At 46.0% G+C, this 16,261-nt stretch overlaps 1 protein-coding gene and 1 pseudogene across 3 annotated transcripts in view; one reads left to right on the top strand and one right to left on the bottom strand.

Annotated features, from left to right (window-relative positions):
• The window catches only part of MTCL1 (microtubule crosslinking factor 1), a 113,812-nt gene that overhangs the window by 17,624 nt on the left and 79,927 nt on the right, over positions 1-16,261 (bottom strand). For both annotated transcript variants that reach the window (XM_084887749.1, XM_084887750.1), the window contains exons 8-10: positions 14,872-15,069; positions 4,276-4,443; positions 496-750 (exon numbers count right to left, since the gene is read on the bottom strand). In XM_084887749.1, the coding sequence (XP_084743875.1) occupies positions 496-750; positions 4,276-4,443; positions 14,872-15,069 (621 nt within the window). The remainder of the gene's footprint in view (positions 1-495; positions 751-4,275; positions 4,444-14,871; positions 15,070-16,261) is intronic.
• On the top strand, positions 10,763-11,406 carry LOC311624483 (small ubiquitin-related modifier 1-like; annotated as a pseudogene). The gene has a single exon. The product of its transcript is annotated as a small ubiquitin-related modifier 1-like (transcript).

Below are 16,261 nucleotides of genomic sequence, written 5' to 3'. Positions count from 1 at the left end.
GCAAACAGCCCGACTTCTAATTTACTTCAGCAATTTCTTTACTAATGAACAATAATTCCATTTAAACTGGGGCAATCACTGTGACCAGATCTTGAGTGGAAAACTTAAAAGTTAATTTGCTTTATAAGACCTGATTTATAAGACCTGAAAAAACCCTCATGTTTCAGGTTTAGTCTTTAAATTATTTAAAAAGTTACTTCCCATCCCAGAACATACATGTACACACACACGCACACACACATACACACACACACACACACACACCAAAGTTACAAACTTTGCAATGAAAAGATCTGTGTAATAGCTGAACCCAGGTTTTCAATACTAAAAATTCCACTTTTTCTTTTCTTCCTCTCCCTTGGGGAAGAAACATCCTAATGTACTAAGGACCTCTGAGCAGCCTGATTGCTGTTCCCTCTACATGCTCAGATTTCCAAGTCATTTTAGCTGTCTCCTCTCTCTTCCCGGTTCTCTGGAGTCTGGGAGCTTCCTTACCTGTTCTATTTTCCACAAGAGTTCCTTCCGTTGCCGCTCCCATTCCTGCCGATCCCTGTCCAGACGGTCTAGGAGTTCCACCTTCTCTCGGTTCCAGTTCTTCTCGCTGTGATGGATCTGCCAGCGCAGGTCCATGACCAGGCCGTGGCTGTCAGCAAGGAGCTTCTGGTGTGTCTCCCTCTCCTTCCTGAATGCCCCTTTGCTGTCAGTGGTGGAGCCTGGTTCTCCCAAGCTTTTCCCAGTCTTCTCTTCCAGCTGTCGAGGAAAAGAGAACTTAAGAACTTAGTCCCTGCCAAGTCTCACTTTAATATGTGAAAAAAATCTCATATCATTAATGCATTATGCCTGGAAACATGTTTAAACGAAGATTTGACCAATCCCACGGAAGAAACCATTTTCATGTTTAAAGCCCTAATTATAAACATAGTCAGACAGAATATCAGTGTTCTCATAGTCTGCTTCTCAGCTCTACATCCCTACTGAGTCACCACCATCTTTTGCCTGTCCTTCTATTGAGCTCCTTGAAGACAATTATATGTCTGCCCTATATCTTAGGACCTCTATGGAACCTGGTGATGGGGCAATGGTGGAACCTGGGCATCTACAATACATATTTGTCAAACGCTCGTTTAGTTTTACTAAAACTAAACACATGAGCAAAAACACTCCCATCCAGGCATATCATATTCAAATTATTGAAAACTAAAAAGGAAGTTGGAGGCAGAGAAAAGAGACACATGCACACACACACACACACACACACACACAGAGGCACACACACATGAATGACAACAGACCTCTCTTCAGAAACTATTTAAGTCAGAGGACAATGGGGTGACATCTTTAAAGGGGGAAAATGGTAACATCTTTCAAAAATAAAGGAAAAACAAACATTTTTGAATAAAAATTGAAGGGGAAAAAATCCCATTGACAGCAGATGTCAAGAAATGATAGGGGAGCCTAGACAGTGTGGTTCAGTTTGTTGAGTGTCATCCCATGCACCAGGAGGCCACTAATTTGATTCCCAGTCAGGTCACATGCCTAGGTTTCGGGCTTGATCCCCAGTGGGGTGCTTGCAGGAGGCAGCCCACCTATGATTATCTCTCATCACTGATGTTTCTATCTCTCTCTCCCTTCCCCTCCTTTTCTGAGATTAATAAAAATATTTTAAAAATCAAAATGCTTTACTTTCATGATGAAAATCAAGGTTATCATTTTAATTCTGTGAACGTTCTTTCTCTCACACCTAATGAGGGGTAGTCCTGCAGATGTGGCAAGCTCCCTTCTTCATGATGTTCCTATTCTATCTGATATATCCTTTTTCTCCTTTTCCATGTACTCATACTATTCATCCTCTGAGATTCATTCTAAGCAGGCCTTTCACAAACACTCCTTCCCTAAACCCTCAAGTCGAGGTGTGTGCCCTGCATGACCCCACTCCCTACAGCACTGTGTATAGGCCTAATGGGGCACTTCTCTGGGTCTCTCAATGCACTGAGAACTCAGTCAAAAAATATCTTATTTGTTGTTGGAACCTTGGCATTTAGAATAAGGTCTGACTTAGGAGTCAATGGAAGGAATCACAAAGTTGGAAACTGATACAACATGGCCTTCATTGAGGAAAAAATACTTAAGTTTTGGTAGATTTTACCTATCTTGCTTTTAAGTAGAAGAGGTAACCATCTACACTAATCTACACTGATAAAAGAGTAAGATGCAAATTGACTGTACCTTTGTGACGCCCACTAGCCAACCAGGAGTGAGTATGCAAATTAACCCAACAAAGATGGCGGGTTAACTTGCACATGCAGGCGCTGAGTGGCCAGGGGCAGGGTGACACGCTTGCGTTGTCGCCATGGTGATGACGCAGGCATTCCAGGCCTCTGGGCAGCGTGAGAAGGTGGAAAGGTGGCTCGGAGCCAGAGCAAAAAGGTGGCTCTGGCTGGAGCAAAGGCGCTGCCATCAGCCAGGGGAAGGAAGGCTCATTCTTGCATGAATCTTCATGCACCGGGCCTCTAATAGGACTATTATAAATGAACCAGCAGCCACCCACATTCATAGCTTCCTGGGCTGCAAATGTTTAAAAAGCATCTTAAATGATTTGGGCAGAAGATGAATCTTACCTATTACCACCTGCCTTTTAGGTTTGAAGTCCTAGCATTATTTCACAGTGTTTAATGACTCTCCCTGAGGCTTTATTTGTGGCACACACGTGGGCGGATACCAAGTTTCTCTAAAACAAAGATGAAATGTTTTGAAACTGGTTCGCATCAAAGATTATGCCTCCTTTTGGCAACTACAGTCAATGTCTTTGAAAATATTTAGTTTTTTTCTCCTATAAACATATTTTTAAGTAGGTTTAAAGGCAGCTCATCAAAGAGTGTATTCCTCCTCTGCTACTGACTGTTCAGGCTGCATCCTAACATAAACAGAGCATCTGTAGGAGTCTGCTACCAGGCAGTGGGCAGGATTAGTAACTGGGTCAGCGGCTCCGTCACCTGACCAGCCTGGCCTGGCACTTCGGTTTTCCTGTGCTTTGCAGCATCCTCTGCAGAAAACTTTGTATCTCTGCTTGTCTCAGGGCTGTGAGCCTGACAGCGCTGCTCCCCTGTGCCAGGCAATGCAGGTGAACTGAGGGTGCCAAAGGAGCCATTTCCTTTTCAAATAAATATGTTTATATTGATTTTTTAAAGAGAGGGAATATATATATGAGAGAGAAACATGGATTGGCTACCTCCCTCCAGCCCCACGGCTGGGGATCAAACCCACAACCTGGGAATGTACCCCAACTGGAAATGGAGCCAGTGACCTTTCAGTGCATGGGACAACATTCAACCAACCGAGCCACACCAGGAAGGGCAGGAGCTATTTTCTTTTGACATGACAGGTCCTTTCCTATTTTATTAAGGCCATTTGAAAGATATCTCCTTTCTGTGCTTTTTGTGTGTATGTGTGTGTGTGAGTGTGTGTGTGCGCGCGCGCGTGCACGTAATTCATATAAAATTATAACTATTTTATGGTTTGCCTCAAAATAAGGCCTAGAAAGTTGATTACCGAAGATGCACAGACCTTTCCCCCTCATCATGATCAACGGGCTGCAGGAAGTGGCTGTGCTTTTAGAAATCTTAGGGAGAAAATGTTTCTGGAAATGTAGAAAAGAATGTTTCTGGCTAAGTCTGCTGTGAATAGCCCTGCCACGCCTCAGACCTCCCAGGAGGCTCTGCTCTGTGGGAAGGGTGGATGCAGGAGCCCGCTCTCCTCCCACGTGAGCACAGAAGGCTCTGTGGTCTGAGACCAGCCACTTCTCCCAGGATCCCCCTTTCTCCCGTGTCCACCAGGTCACCAAACCTGATCAGAGGGCATGAAGTGGAAGGTCCACAGCTCTTTCTAGTATTCACAGAATTGAAAGGAAAGTACGTGTTTATCTTTCTCAGAGATAACCAAACTACCGTCTGCTTTTTCTTAGCTCCTGTCCGAACCACGTCAGTGCATCCGGATCACCGCCCGATGCTGGCGGGCCTCTGGATGGAGCTAACCACAACCTTGCCCGATGTGGGATGAGAAAGTAAACGCTGCTTCGAAAATGCCGATGCGTTTCATACATGGGAGAGGGAATATGGGGGGAAGAAGATGCTTGGAATGGTGGGGAACTTTAGAAAGAGACAGCAGGTGGCTGCTCCCGGTCTGCTCACAACCCTCTCTCTCTCAGATGAGGGTCACTATGGTCACCTGTGCTTCCTCCCCGCCTGTCCTGGGGAGAGGGGAGATGGGGGCAGGTACCTGCTCCAGGCGGCACTTGAGCATGGCCCACTCCACGTCCCAGGCCGCCTTGTCGCTGGCATACTGCTGCTGCAACCGCCGCCGAGCGCACTGGTCCTCCCGCAGCTCGGAGCGCAGGTCCTCCAGCAAGGCCTTCAGCGCGCCGAACAGCTGCTGGCTCTCCACCGCCTGCGGGGACATGGGGGTGGGCTGTCACCTCACGGAAGGGTGTTCTTCAGGTCAGAAGAGGAGGGAAGCCTGCAACCAGGGTGGTGCTGGGCTGTTTCCAAGGTGCCACCGGAAATGGGCGCAGAGCCAGGGGGTCCCCAGGCTGGCCACCGGGCCCCTGGGGCTGAGGCTGCTAAGGGCTGGTTGGAAGAGGAGGGAGGGCAGGGCTCAGGCTGGTGCAGGGAACCTGAAGCAGAAGAGAGGAAGGCACAGGAGGCACAGGAAGCCCTGGAGGCCAGCTGGAGCTGCCATGACGCTCTGTGTGACTTCAGATGTCCAAAGCTCTGGCTGGGGATGCAGGTATAACCAAATACAGGCACTCGCCTATGTGTAAGGCCATTTTAACGCCAGCTGTTGCAACAGAAGGGAATGAATAAAGGCCTTGTGTTTCCTATAAACACAGGGTGGTCACCCCCTGACTTGCAGTGACTCCAAGGTCACGGATATGACAAACATGGCCATGGGGAGAGGGGACTTTTAAGCCTGGGCCTGACCTGCCCCGACATTTCCAGGGTCTTGCACAATGCCTGCCATGTGAAGTGTGCAAACAGGTCTGATAAAGGAAAATGGGTTTTTATTACTAACCTGCTTACGCCCGCCTTAAAAGATTTTATATATTTTTAAAACCTGTCCCCACCCTTTGAAGGCACATTTCAAAACTACGACTGCTCTCTTAGTACATTTCAGCATGGGCATTTTATCAGAAAGGCTTGGCCGAGTGAATTAATTCTGTAGCTGGATAATGATAGCCAAATGAGCCCGACTCTTCAAGCCAGACAGAAAGCACAAACATGCACTGCGCGGTCTCGAGGCAATCCTGTTGGCTGCATTTATGAGACCGGAGGAATGAAAGCTCCCTGCGTCCGGCTGGAGGCAGAATGTCTCTGTTATAGAAAGGAGAGCCCCTTCCTCTCGAGCGGAACCCCCTACTTGGTAAAGCTGGAGTGCCCTTCAGCTCCCTAGCGTGGGATCTCCATACACCGTCTCCCCTCCATCCCGGGAAGAGTCAGCTGTGCTTCTAAAACCATCTAGTTCATGTACTGAGCACACACATGCACATACACAAAGATGGTCAACCACACAGGGGAGATATTTCAGATACTTTGGATATGGTTGGATTTAAATGAAGTTGAATCAATAAAAAGAAATTCTTTAACATGAACCGATTTGTTACTGAAAACTCCATAGTTGCTCCCGTAATTTATAGGAAGACTTATAATAGTAGATACAGTAGACTTTTGATCTAGTGGAAAGGCTTATTTGTTAAACTTTTTACTTATTGCTCTTTGATTTTTCTCAGCTTGAACACCAATTTTTACTTTAATAATCCTGAGATAAAAGGCTTATTAAGAGTACAATTCAGTTAACATTTGAAAAGCTCAGCAAACAGAGAACCTTCTTAAAATCCTATAGTTTTTCCAACCTCCTGAAGATAAATAAAGACCCTGAATAGCCTCAGCAATCTTGAGAAAGACAAAATTTGGAGGTATCCCAACTATACTACAAGGCCATAGTTATCAAAACAGCCTGGTACTGGCAAAGGAACAGGTATATAGATCAATGGCCTAGAAATAAAGTCACACCATCAATACATCCACAAACAAGTGCTGGTGAGGATGTGGATAAATTGGAATCCCGGTGCACTGTTGGTGGGAATGCAGACTCGTGCAGCCACTGTGGAGAACAGTATGGAGGTTCCTCAAAAGATAAAAAGTGGAACTGCCGTTTGACCCAGTGACCCCATTTCTATGAATATATTCTAAGAATCCCCAAACATCAATTTGAAGGAATATATGCATCCTTATGTTCACAGCAGCATTATTTACAATAGCCAAGATCTGGGAACAAGCCCAAGTGCCCATCGGTAGATGAGTGGATAAAAACTTGGTGGTACATTTACGCCATGGAATACTACGCAGATGTAAGAAAAGAAGGCTCTTGTACCCTTTGATCAGCATGGATGGACTTGGAGATTATTATGCTAAATGAAATAAGCCAGTTAGTGGAAGACGAATACAATATGATTTCACCTATATGTGGAATCTAATGAACAAAATAGCCTGAGGAACAAAATAGAAACAGGGGCATGGATACATAGAACAGACTGACAGCTGACAGAGGGGAGACGAGAAGGGAGGCAGGATGAGAGAAAGTGAGAGATTAGCTGAAGAACATGTATGCATAACCCACAGATATGGACAACAGTGTGGCGATGGCCAGAGAGAAAGGGGAGGAGGTGGGGAAATGGGGGAAGGGAACATCTGTAATAGTATAAGCAATAAAAATAAAGTAAATAAATTACCTCTGTATTCAAAGAGATGCTTTTGAAATGCGTGAAATTGTAACAAATGCTGGTTTCTCTAAACTCTATATCAAAAGTACTATTTAAAAATTACATAAGTGTAGGTGAGTGAGAAAAGGTGTTGCAACAATCTTTTCAAGAATATCCATCAGTCTAAGTACAGAATTTGCTGAGAAACTATGTATACATGATGGTGATTTATTTGGTATTTTCATCTTTGTATTTTAATGTTTACATATATCACTACTTTTTTTAAGTCAAAGTAATTTGAGCATAAAATAATGATAATAATTTTAATACAGTCTTTGGAGTAGTCATCTAATTTTCACTGCAGAAAAGCAGAAAACCATGTAATAAATTCTTCTATGTAATCCATAGCTCCCTATAAACCCCAGGCCACATCAGGGGTCAACCTGTAGGGTTCTTAACCTATACCAATCAGCTTACACAGCACGAGGGCCAGCCAGCCTTTGTGCTTCTCACAAGCAAATCAAGCCTAATGTTTCCATGTCCATTTGGGTCCCAGGAATCAACATCACCTATTTTATCAGTATAACTTTAATCATCACGGCATGAGCCCAAAATGGCTTTGGGGTGAAGGTGGCCATGACAGCAGTAGAGTTCAGAGAATCATGCCATTGGCATTTGTCACTGCAATCACCTGCAGCAGCGCGTGGCATGGCGAGAAGCCACATGAGCTCTCTGCCTTGGTGCACAACAGCAAGAACTGAGTCCAAGGAAGAAGTTCTGAAGCTCCTGAATGAGCCCTTGATGGGCATTATCCTTCTAAACGAGCTTCTCACATACGAAGCCCCCAGTAATGATAACTAATATTGTTTCCCCTGAGCCCAGCCGGGGGGATGCTAAATCATTCATTTCTATGACCTCGCGCTGTACATCAATCCTGGGTACGTACTGCCATGTTCACCATGTGACAGAGGAGGGGCCACATGTGCAGAGACTGCCAAGGTCTAGCTGTTAGGGAGTGCAGGCCCGGACTGCAATCCAGGTCTGTCCCTTCCGAGGCCGAACAACCCTAGCTAGGATATTTGAATTCTGACATCATACCCTGCCTGGGCTCTCATTATTAGTATTTTTCACTTGGCCTTAGAGAAGCCATCTAATCTCTGTGAAATGAATTCTATCCCCATGTCAAGGGAAATAATAATAGTGAGTCACCCTGAAAGAGTTCCTCAAAGTTACTTCTCTCACTTTTCCTCTGGGGGTGGCCCGTATGGGGCTCTGTCTGGGGGGAAACAATGACCCCAATCAAGTCAGGAATAGAACCAAGATGCTCTGGTCCATTTAAAGGTCTTTAGGTGGGAGTATTCTCAACACAGAGCTTCTGAACCTTCTGGGCCAGGAGCCCAGCTATGCTGCCTTTCAGCCGGGCATCTGTTAGATATCGGCCAATGAAAATGACCAACTTTTCGATCTCTTTAAGATCAGCTGGTTGGTTTTCTCACAAAGAAGGATCAAATGGTTCTATTATTTCCCCTCCCCAGGTTAAGGGCATTTCAGCCTTCCCGAGTTCGTCTCTCTTGGGTGAAGCTTAAATTAATCCCAAAAACTGGATCAGGAGCTGGGCTGTGCCGTAAAGTGTTAATTTTTCTCTAACAGGTTCAAGGTTAGGCGTCAGCTAACAGGACTGCTATCCAAGTATACAATAAATTATTAATAGAAACTGAGAAGGAAGTTTATGGAAAAGGTAACATACCAAGCTGTGAGTGATGCAATGCCAGCGATTTTATAAAACCATTCTTGCCTAAGATTCCTAAAATCTGTGTATTACAATTCTGTGAAAGGCTAAATCATTATCAACTACTTTGCTTGCCTTCGAGCCATCTACTTTGCAAATCAAGATACGCTGTACGCGGCACACCTGGGGTTAACCCTGGGAGGTGGGACTGGGGATTTAAGTCCTGCCTTAAATCCCCATTAGTCCTTGTGACTTTTCACCTTCAGCAGTAACGGAAGCAAACAAACAAAAGTAGACAGCAAAAATAAAGTGATTCATAATCCTAAGCTCTTGTCCGGCTCCTGGCTCCTTTTCTATAAAGCTGCATGACTCCTATGGTGAGGATATAGCTGCAGAGTCTGAAGAATGAATCATGGCATAACATACAAAATCAAAATGCAAAAGCTACTGAGGCTCAAGAAGAGAGTTTTCTTACTACAAAAAAAGAAGAAAGAAAGAAAGAAAGAAAGAAAGCAAGCAAGCCAAGGCATGTCCTAGTTCTGACATGCAAGCCTTGTCTGGAAGAGCTGTTCTTTCTGGAAGTTTCTGCATTTGGGGCAAAGTGGAAAGATGGGCCGCCAGGAAGTGGGTAGCTGGGCAACCGATGAGTCGGAGTCTGAGAGGTCCAGGAAGCCAAAGGCGCTTTGGCTACAGAAGGAGGGATGGTTTTTCCGTTTAGGGGAGCCCTGGAAGGCCCTGAGCGTCACAGGAGCCCTGGGTCAGTGACAAAGGCCCAGGGAGCAGGAGCCACTCGGTCCTGAGTGAGGCTCTTAGTGACCAGCCCCCGCTGAAGACTGGGAGACTAACAGGAAACAGTACGGCACCAGGCCCTGCTCTGAGTTTTAGATTGGATTCCCTATGTTTACACTTAGATGCTTTAATAAAGAGGAGTATGTCACACCCCGAATGAAAAAGTAATTTCTCTTTTTGAAAAATTAGTCCTATTCTTGGAAGACTGGGGTCATAATCCTGACACTATTAATCACCTTGTTTAAAAACAAACCTTGATTTCAGGGATTACTAATGGATATTGAACGCACACATCCTTAGCAGTGCTAGGCTCAAAAGCTTAACATAGCGGCGAGTGGCAAGCATCTGGGAGCTCAATGAGAACTATCTGACGTGCCCCTGCCCACTCCCGGCCTCTGCTCTGCCCCAAGGCGAGCGTGCTGTTCGCAAGGACAATCAGGTCGCTGCTGCAGATGGCATAGCCGAGGATCAGTCAGCAGGGAGCATTCGCAGGGCCAAACACTTTCCAACCTGATGGTTTTCATGATCGAATTCCAAGGTTGACTCAATACATGTAATTTTTTTTTTCACCTCATTGGACATGATCAATGTTGCCATTCATTGTGTTCAACTTGGAGAATGTCCAATATGACAGAAATTAAAGACCAAGGCCAGGGAAATTTTGTTACTTGTGAGTTTATCCTTGGGAAAGAAGTTCAGCCACGTTTCTCATTCTGCTTATCACCTGGGCAGGGGTAGGGAGGAGGGGAGGCGGTTCTCAGAGTTTCTGAAAGGCTGTGGCCCTGTTTGGCAGCTCTGTAAGACACCCAGGCTGCCCAGCTAATACCCAGGCCACTACAGAGCGGGCAACCCTCCTAAGGGAACTCGCAGGGAGCCAGCTGTCGCTTACAGTGGAGCTCACTCACCCTCTGTCCTTGGGCGGATGGCAATGCGCCCTTATGTCTACGGAGGGATGGGTCCATTAAAGGCAGAGCTGATTCCCCCTATCTGGGCTCCGCCCCGGGAGCCCCTTCACCTGCCTCTGCTGCACCAAGTGAACACCCATGGGCCCCTTGCCACTTGAAGGGGAAGATCTACATCAGCGTTGGAAGAGGAGGAAAGGAGAGATGATATTCAATTGCACTGAATGTGAGGTTCCAGCTGAATGACTTTACATTAGTTTTCACTCCAGGGGCAAATTTTCCATGACTCTAGTTTAGAAAACCAGATGTTACATTTTTTTCTTCTTCTGCAAAGCATTTGGATGCACATGTGAGAAACACCCAACACATGCTCTTAGTGCAGCAGGTTTTCAACTACATGGAAATCGAAAAATACTATTTGAGTTAATCACAGATAGTTTACAGTATCAGTGGCCAATAAAACAGGTCCGGCAACAGTGCTGTGCTGTAGGGAAGAGAGACGGATTTGTAAACCCGGGAGCGAGGTTCTCTCTACCTACCCTAAGCCACTGCTGTGCGGGGAGACCCCCGGTGAAGCCACCACCCTCCATGTCTGACCAGCAGGCAAAACCTTTACAAGTATATGGGAGATAAGAAGGAAGGAGAATACATTAAACTCAATCTTTGGACAGGATAGCCGTGAGATTCACTTCAAAGTGAAAATGGCAACACATCTCCAGACACTGAAAGACTCACACAGTCAAAGACTGGGAGGCCAATGCCTTCCCTGAGGTTTCTCTCGGGAAGTCAGAGAATCGCTGATCATCCACACTCCAGAAGAACCGGGGATGGAGGAAGAAGATGTGACTAAAGTCTACCAGGAACACACGGGGGTCCTTCAACGGTTTAGATAGTCTTCCTATTTTTTTCTTTCCTCTCACACTTTTTTCATTCTTAAAAGTAGTTCTTTCTTAAAAGAAACTGGCACCCTGTTTCTTTTAAACACCACCCATGGGGAGTCCAGTGCCCATGTTTCATCAGTGCTGGTTTTCATTGTGCTGATGGCAGGCAATGGAGCCCCAGCCCCCTCCGCATTGGCCTCTCCTGCTGAAATGTCACCTGTGTGAGCAGGGAGGCACCTTCTCCAGGGCCGTACCCTTCAGGCTTGGGCTCACTAAGGTCGACCAGGGCAGGTGCTCCTAACGGCTGCCACCTGACCCCAAGGTTCTGGCCCCGAGGTTCTAGCATGTGCTGGCTGCACTCCTGGGCCACGACTCTCAGGGGGAGATGGAAAAATGTCCTTTCCTTGACGTGAAGCTACTTTTGAAATCCGAGGGTCTGGACCCAACGAAGAGGAATAGGAGGTTGGAGTCAAGATGACAGGTCCGGTGAGAATAAAGACTGACAGTGGTGGCTTCCCTCAGGAGAAAGCATGGAAGAGCAGAGAAAAACCTTGTCAGAAGATCCCAGAAAGTCCTAACTTTCACTAGCAGTTCATAAGGTATTTGAGTAGAGGTGGGTACAAAGGAACAATGTTCTTTTTTAGTTTATTTGTACTTTTTTGGCCTGGGATATGGGTTTTAAGTGGACATCGTCTGTACCAGCTTCATTAAAATAAAACAAAAACCTGGCAGATTTTAAAGGATTATTGTGCAAAGTAGCATTTTATTTTCTAAGTCATTGTTGGCAAATTCACCCTGTGAGGTAAATTCTCCCCGTGGACTCTGGCGTTATGACGAACTTCCTAATGACTGTAATTAAAAGTGCCTTTGAACATTCCTCCTTGAGTCACATCAGTCGGGGAAGAGGAAGGGTGGGTGGGGGTGCGTAGAAAACAGCTCTTCAGTGTGACCACTGAGCGCTGCTTGTTCGCCTGGAAGGCATTCCTCTCCTGGTAAAAACAAACACGCACTTGACGCAGTAGCACCCTTGACGCAGGTTTTGAATTATGAAAACTGTTTGCTATTTATTAAACTACCAAATGATGCACATATTTTGTTTTTCATGTACTCGGCAATATAAGTAAAATTAAATCTGTTCCTTTGTTCCCTTTGAACGAGACCTTCCATGAGAAAGTCTTACACTACTCCTGCATATATTTTGGGGACACAGATACCAATAGTTTCCATTTTGGGGGCTTACGGATTTTTCTTTTCCCTGTTTAAAACACTATTTATACTTTTTTGATGTACAGTATTTGAAATTCTTACCAGAAAACGAGTTAAGCACAGTTACTTGATTACAAATGAGAACTATCCAACATGCCCCTGCCCACTCCTGGCCTGTGCTCTGCCTGCCGCAAGGCAAGCTTACTGTTCACAAGGTCTGTCGGGTCACTGCTGCAGATGGCACAGCCGAGGACCAGTCTTCTGCGATTTGGCTTTTGAAGCCTTTATTCAAACTACTTTTAAATGAGTGGTTTACTGTTAGTGTGTGTGTTTTTTTTTAATAGCACATATTTCCTTTACTCTTTTATTTCTTTTAATATATTTTATTGATTTTCTACAGAGAGGAAGGGAGAGGGATAGAGAGTTAGAAATGTCGATGAGAGGGAAACATCGACCAGCTGCCTCCTGCACACCCCCCACCGGGGACGTGCCTGCAACCAAGGTACATGCCCTTGACCGGAATCGAACCTGGGACCCTTCAGTCTGCAGACTGATGCTCTATCCACTGAGCCAAACTGGTTTCAGCTACTCTTTTATTTCTTTCTTCATATATATATGTGTGTGTGTGTGTGTGTGTGTGTGTGTGTGTGTGTGTTAGAGATCCAGGATATTGTCCTGCCACTCATGACAAATGCTCTGACACCAAAAGTAACGGCCAATCTTAAAGGGGTAATAGAAAATTAGAGCAAAGAGTCTTTCAGCGTCAGTTTTTGCTCACCAGGAATAAATCATTAAAACACCACATGGAAGAGTCTGCATGGTGACTGTTCACCTGCAGACCTGTGGGATTTTAACATACTGTCCCCTGTCCAGTGAACCAAAGTAGAAAGAGTTGTCTACATTACTGTTATTGGTTGATTTTTTTGTGTGATAATAGTCTATCCTTATGACACTTCTGCAGCCAAACTGGCTTTCCATCTCTGCTTTAATAGATATAGAGGACAATGATTATCATCTCTGCTGCTGTAATGCATTAGATATTTTATGCTAGTAGATTCTAGTGTAATTGTTTCAGGTGAAAAGTATTCTTTCAGTTCCCATTTTGAATGTGTCTGGATTAAACAAACAATAAATGAGAGAGAGAGCGAGAGCGAGAGCGAGAGCGAGAGCGAGAGAGAGAGAGAGAGAGAGAGAGAGAGAGAAAAGTGAGAGAGAGAGGAAAAAAGAAAGAAGCAGCTCTTCAGTTGTGAAAATCTTATTTGCAATGGAGAGAAAGCAGTAAGGGGGCCTGTGCTCACACACCACTTTCTGTCACTTGGATCTGAGGCCAAGTGCTGACACAGCCTCTCCCGCTTGACCCTCTGAGGCTCGGGGCTGAGGGAGGGGCTGCAGCTGTGGTGTCCGCGCAGAGGGAGTGCCCAAATATGCTTGTGGCTGAGCGGCTGCAGCTGCACCCGCCCTTCCAGAGTGACTCCGGCCCTGTCCCTCACCCCAGAGCCAGGGCCCAGGGCCGGGGCCTCAGGCTCTGCCCCATGGAACTCTGGAAGTCTGGGAGTGAGGAAGCTTTAACAACTGGTGCAACCCTCCAAACCCACCTAGGCTGCTGTTTCATGTAAAACTGCAAAAAATTTGGATGGTAGCAATAGTATCTTTTGGGTTATTAAGCAAGGTCTATCTGCTTAATAATTAATAAATGTGGCCTCTAGCAACACTACTAATTACTTAATATTTACACTGAAGTCCCACCTCTCTTTAATGCTTTAATTTTTTTAGGTGTCATCAAATATTTTTATATTTCAAGTGGCACCAAAAGAACCTGAAACACTTTACACATTTGGAGATATTTTTAAAAAAGTACTTGTTCCAGCCCTGGCCAGTTTAGCTCAGTGGACAGCGTGTGGGCCTGTGGACTGAAGGGTCCCGGGTTCGATTCCAGTCAAGGGCACGTATCTCAATTGCAGGCTTAATCCCGGGCCCTGGTTGGGGCATGTGTGGGAGGCAGCCAAACAGTGTGTCTCTCTCACATCGATGTTTCTCTCTCCCTGTCTCTCCCCCTCTCTTCCACTCTCTCTAAAAATCAATGGAAAAAAATATCCTCGGGTGAGGATCAACAACAACACCACCAACAAAATACTTGTTCCTTCTTCCTTACGCGTTATATTACCAAACCAGTGCTATTTTCAAGTGCCCATTCAGCTGAGCATCCACACAGAAGCCCTGCACTTGCTTTTCTCTTCCATGATGGACACGTGGCACTCAGTATCCTTTCCTTGGGAGAACGGTCAGCTTTCATACGGCCTCCGACCACTCTGCAGAATACTCTCTTTCTCTGTCTGCGGCACATGCGCGGGCCTTCAGGGGACACAGCTAATCTGCTCTTCTGTCGTCCTTACTTATAGGGGTAAGCCAAATGAACTAATGGGCTGACATCAACGTAAAAGCCTTCATGATGTGATTTCTAGCAAAATTACAGCATCAGGCAGCCACAGGTGCCAGAGACATTTTCGGCCTCCCAGAGCACCGGCCCACGATGGGAAATGATACAGACACAGGTTGGAGTCTTCTCTCCTCAGGAGTGGGTGGCCCGGGGGGCTGGGACGCGGCACCCACCTGCCCGTGGAGCTGCCCGCCATCTGCAGGCTGCAGCCATGATCCGTGGTCACCCATCTGCACGGGGGAGTGTGGAGAACGCTCCCCCACCGAGGAGCCACAGCCTGGACCTTCGTCCTCTCGGTCTGGACTGGCCCCGTTTGGGTCCCCCTGGACTCCAAGCTCCCCAGGCCTGGGGTAGAGCTCCGGGTGCTCACTCTGAAAACAGCAAGAGAAGATGATCACAGCTTTACCCCAATCCTTCCGCTGTGCAGTCTGGTTGTTATGGTTTGAGGATAATTACCCACTTTATGGGCTTTATCAACTCTTCAAGTCTCAGCAATTCCCCCTAAAATGCTCATGATGGCCCTTTCGCTCACTGGTCACTTTCTCCATTCCAATAGCATGCAGGTTAGTAAGTACAGTTTATTAGAAAAGATTGGAAATTGTACTATTTATAAGCTACTAGAGGCCCAGTGCACTAAATTCATGCTCTCAGGGGTTGGCGGAGGGTGGGGTGGGGGAGGGGGGGCTCAGCCCGGCCTGCACCCTCTCACAGTCCAGGAGCCCTTGGGGGATGCCTGACTGATGTGGAGGCAGAAGAGGCTCTCACACTGCTGCTACACTCACCATCTGTGAGCCTGGCTTCAGGCTGAGCAGCCCTCCCCCTGTGGGAATGCACTGACCACCAGGGGGCAGCTCCTGCGCTGAGCATCTGCCCCCTGCTGGTCAGTGTGCGTCATAGTGACCGGTTGTTCCACTGTTTGGTCAATTTGCATATTAGCCTTTTATGATATAGGATTATTGTTTTCAGTTATGGTTTTAAATTAGAGGAAAAAGTCCAAAGTATTGACGAAACTTTACAACTACTTCTAGGTTTTGCCTAGTGATGGTTTTCTGTCATGGATATTTGGGAACAGGTTGAATTAATTTTTGAAGACTTTCTTCACCCTGAGGAAAAAAGATCACCGTATCTTCCCATTCACAGGATGACTTAAAATTACTTACCCTGCTCACTAGAGTGAAAAGCAACTGGAAGGTCTTTGGGGACTAAAAGGAAACCAACATGCTCGGTGTCGGAAGCAGCTGATAGAGTGGCCTGCGCTCACAGAAAGCTCACGGCCACTCTGCTTAATCAATAAAGAGCCATCTGGAAACAAATAACTGTTCTGGTTCTGTTACGAATCTTGGAGTGGAGGCATGCTCCCTTTCTTAGGAGAACACACATGAATTTCAGAGATAGCAAGGAAGTTTAGAAGCTTCTTGGAGCTTAGAAGAAACCCTTATAAAACTGCACTGGCAGAATGGGCTCTGACATTTAGGAATAAAAATGTAAACTTAGAACTAGGTTTTATAAACTAGCAAGGTAGAGGGAGAGAGTCAGGGATGATCACCTTAATAAATTTATAAA

The sequence above is a fragment of the Pipistrellus hanaki genome, assembly GCF_964339955.1.
Source record: "Pipistrellus hanaki genome assembly, chromosome: 6".
NCBI classification, from domain to species: Eukaryota; Metazoa; Chordata; class Mammalia; order Chiroptera; family Vespertilionidae; genus Pipistrellus; species Pipistrellus hanaki.
The sequence above is the reverse complement of the archived record's forward strand: the minus strand, read 5'-3'. Positions and strand labels throughout refer to the sequence as shown.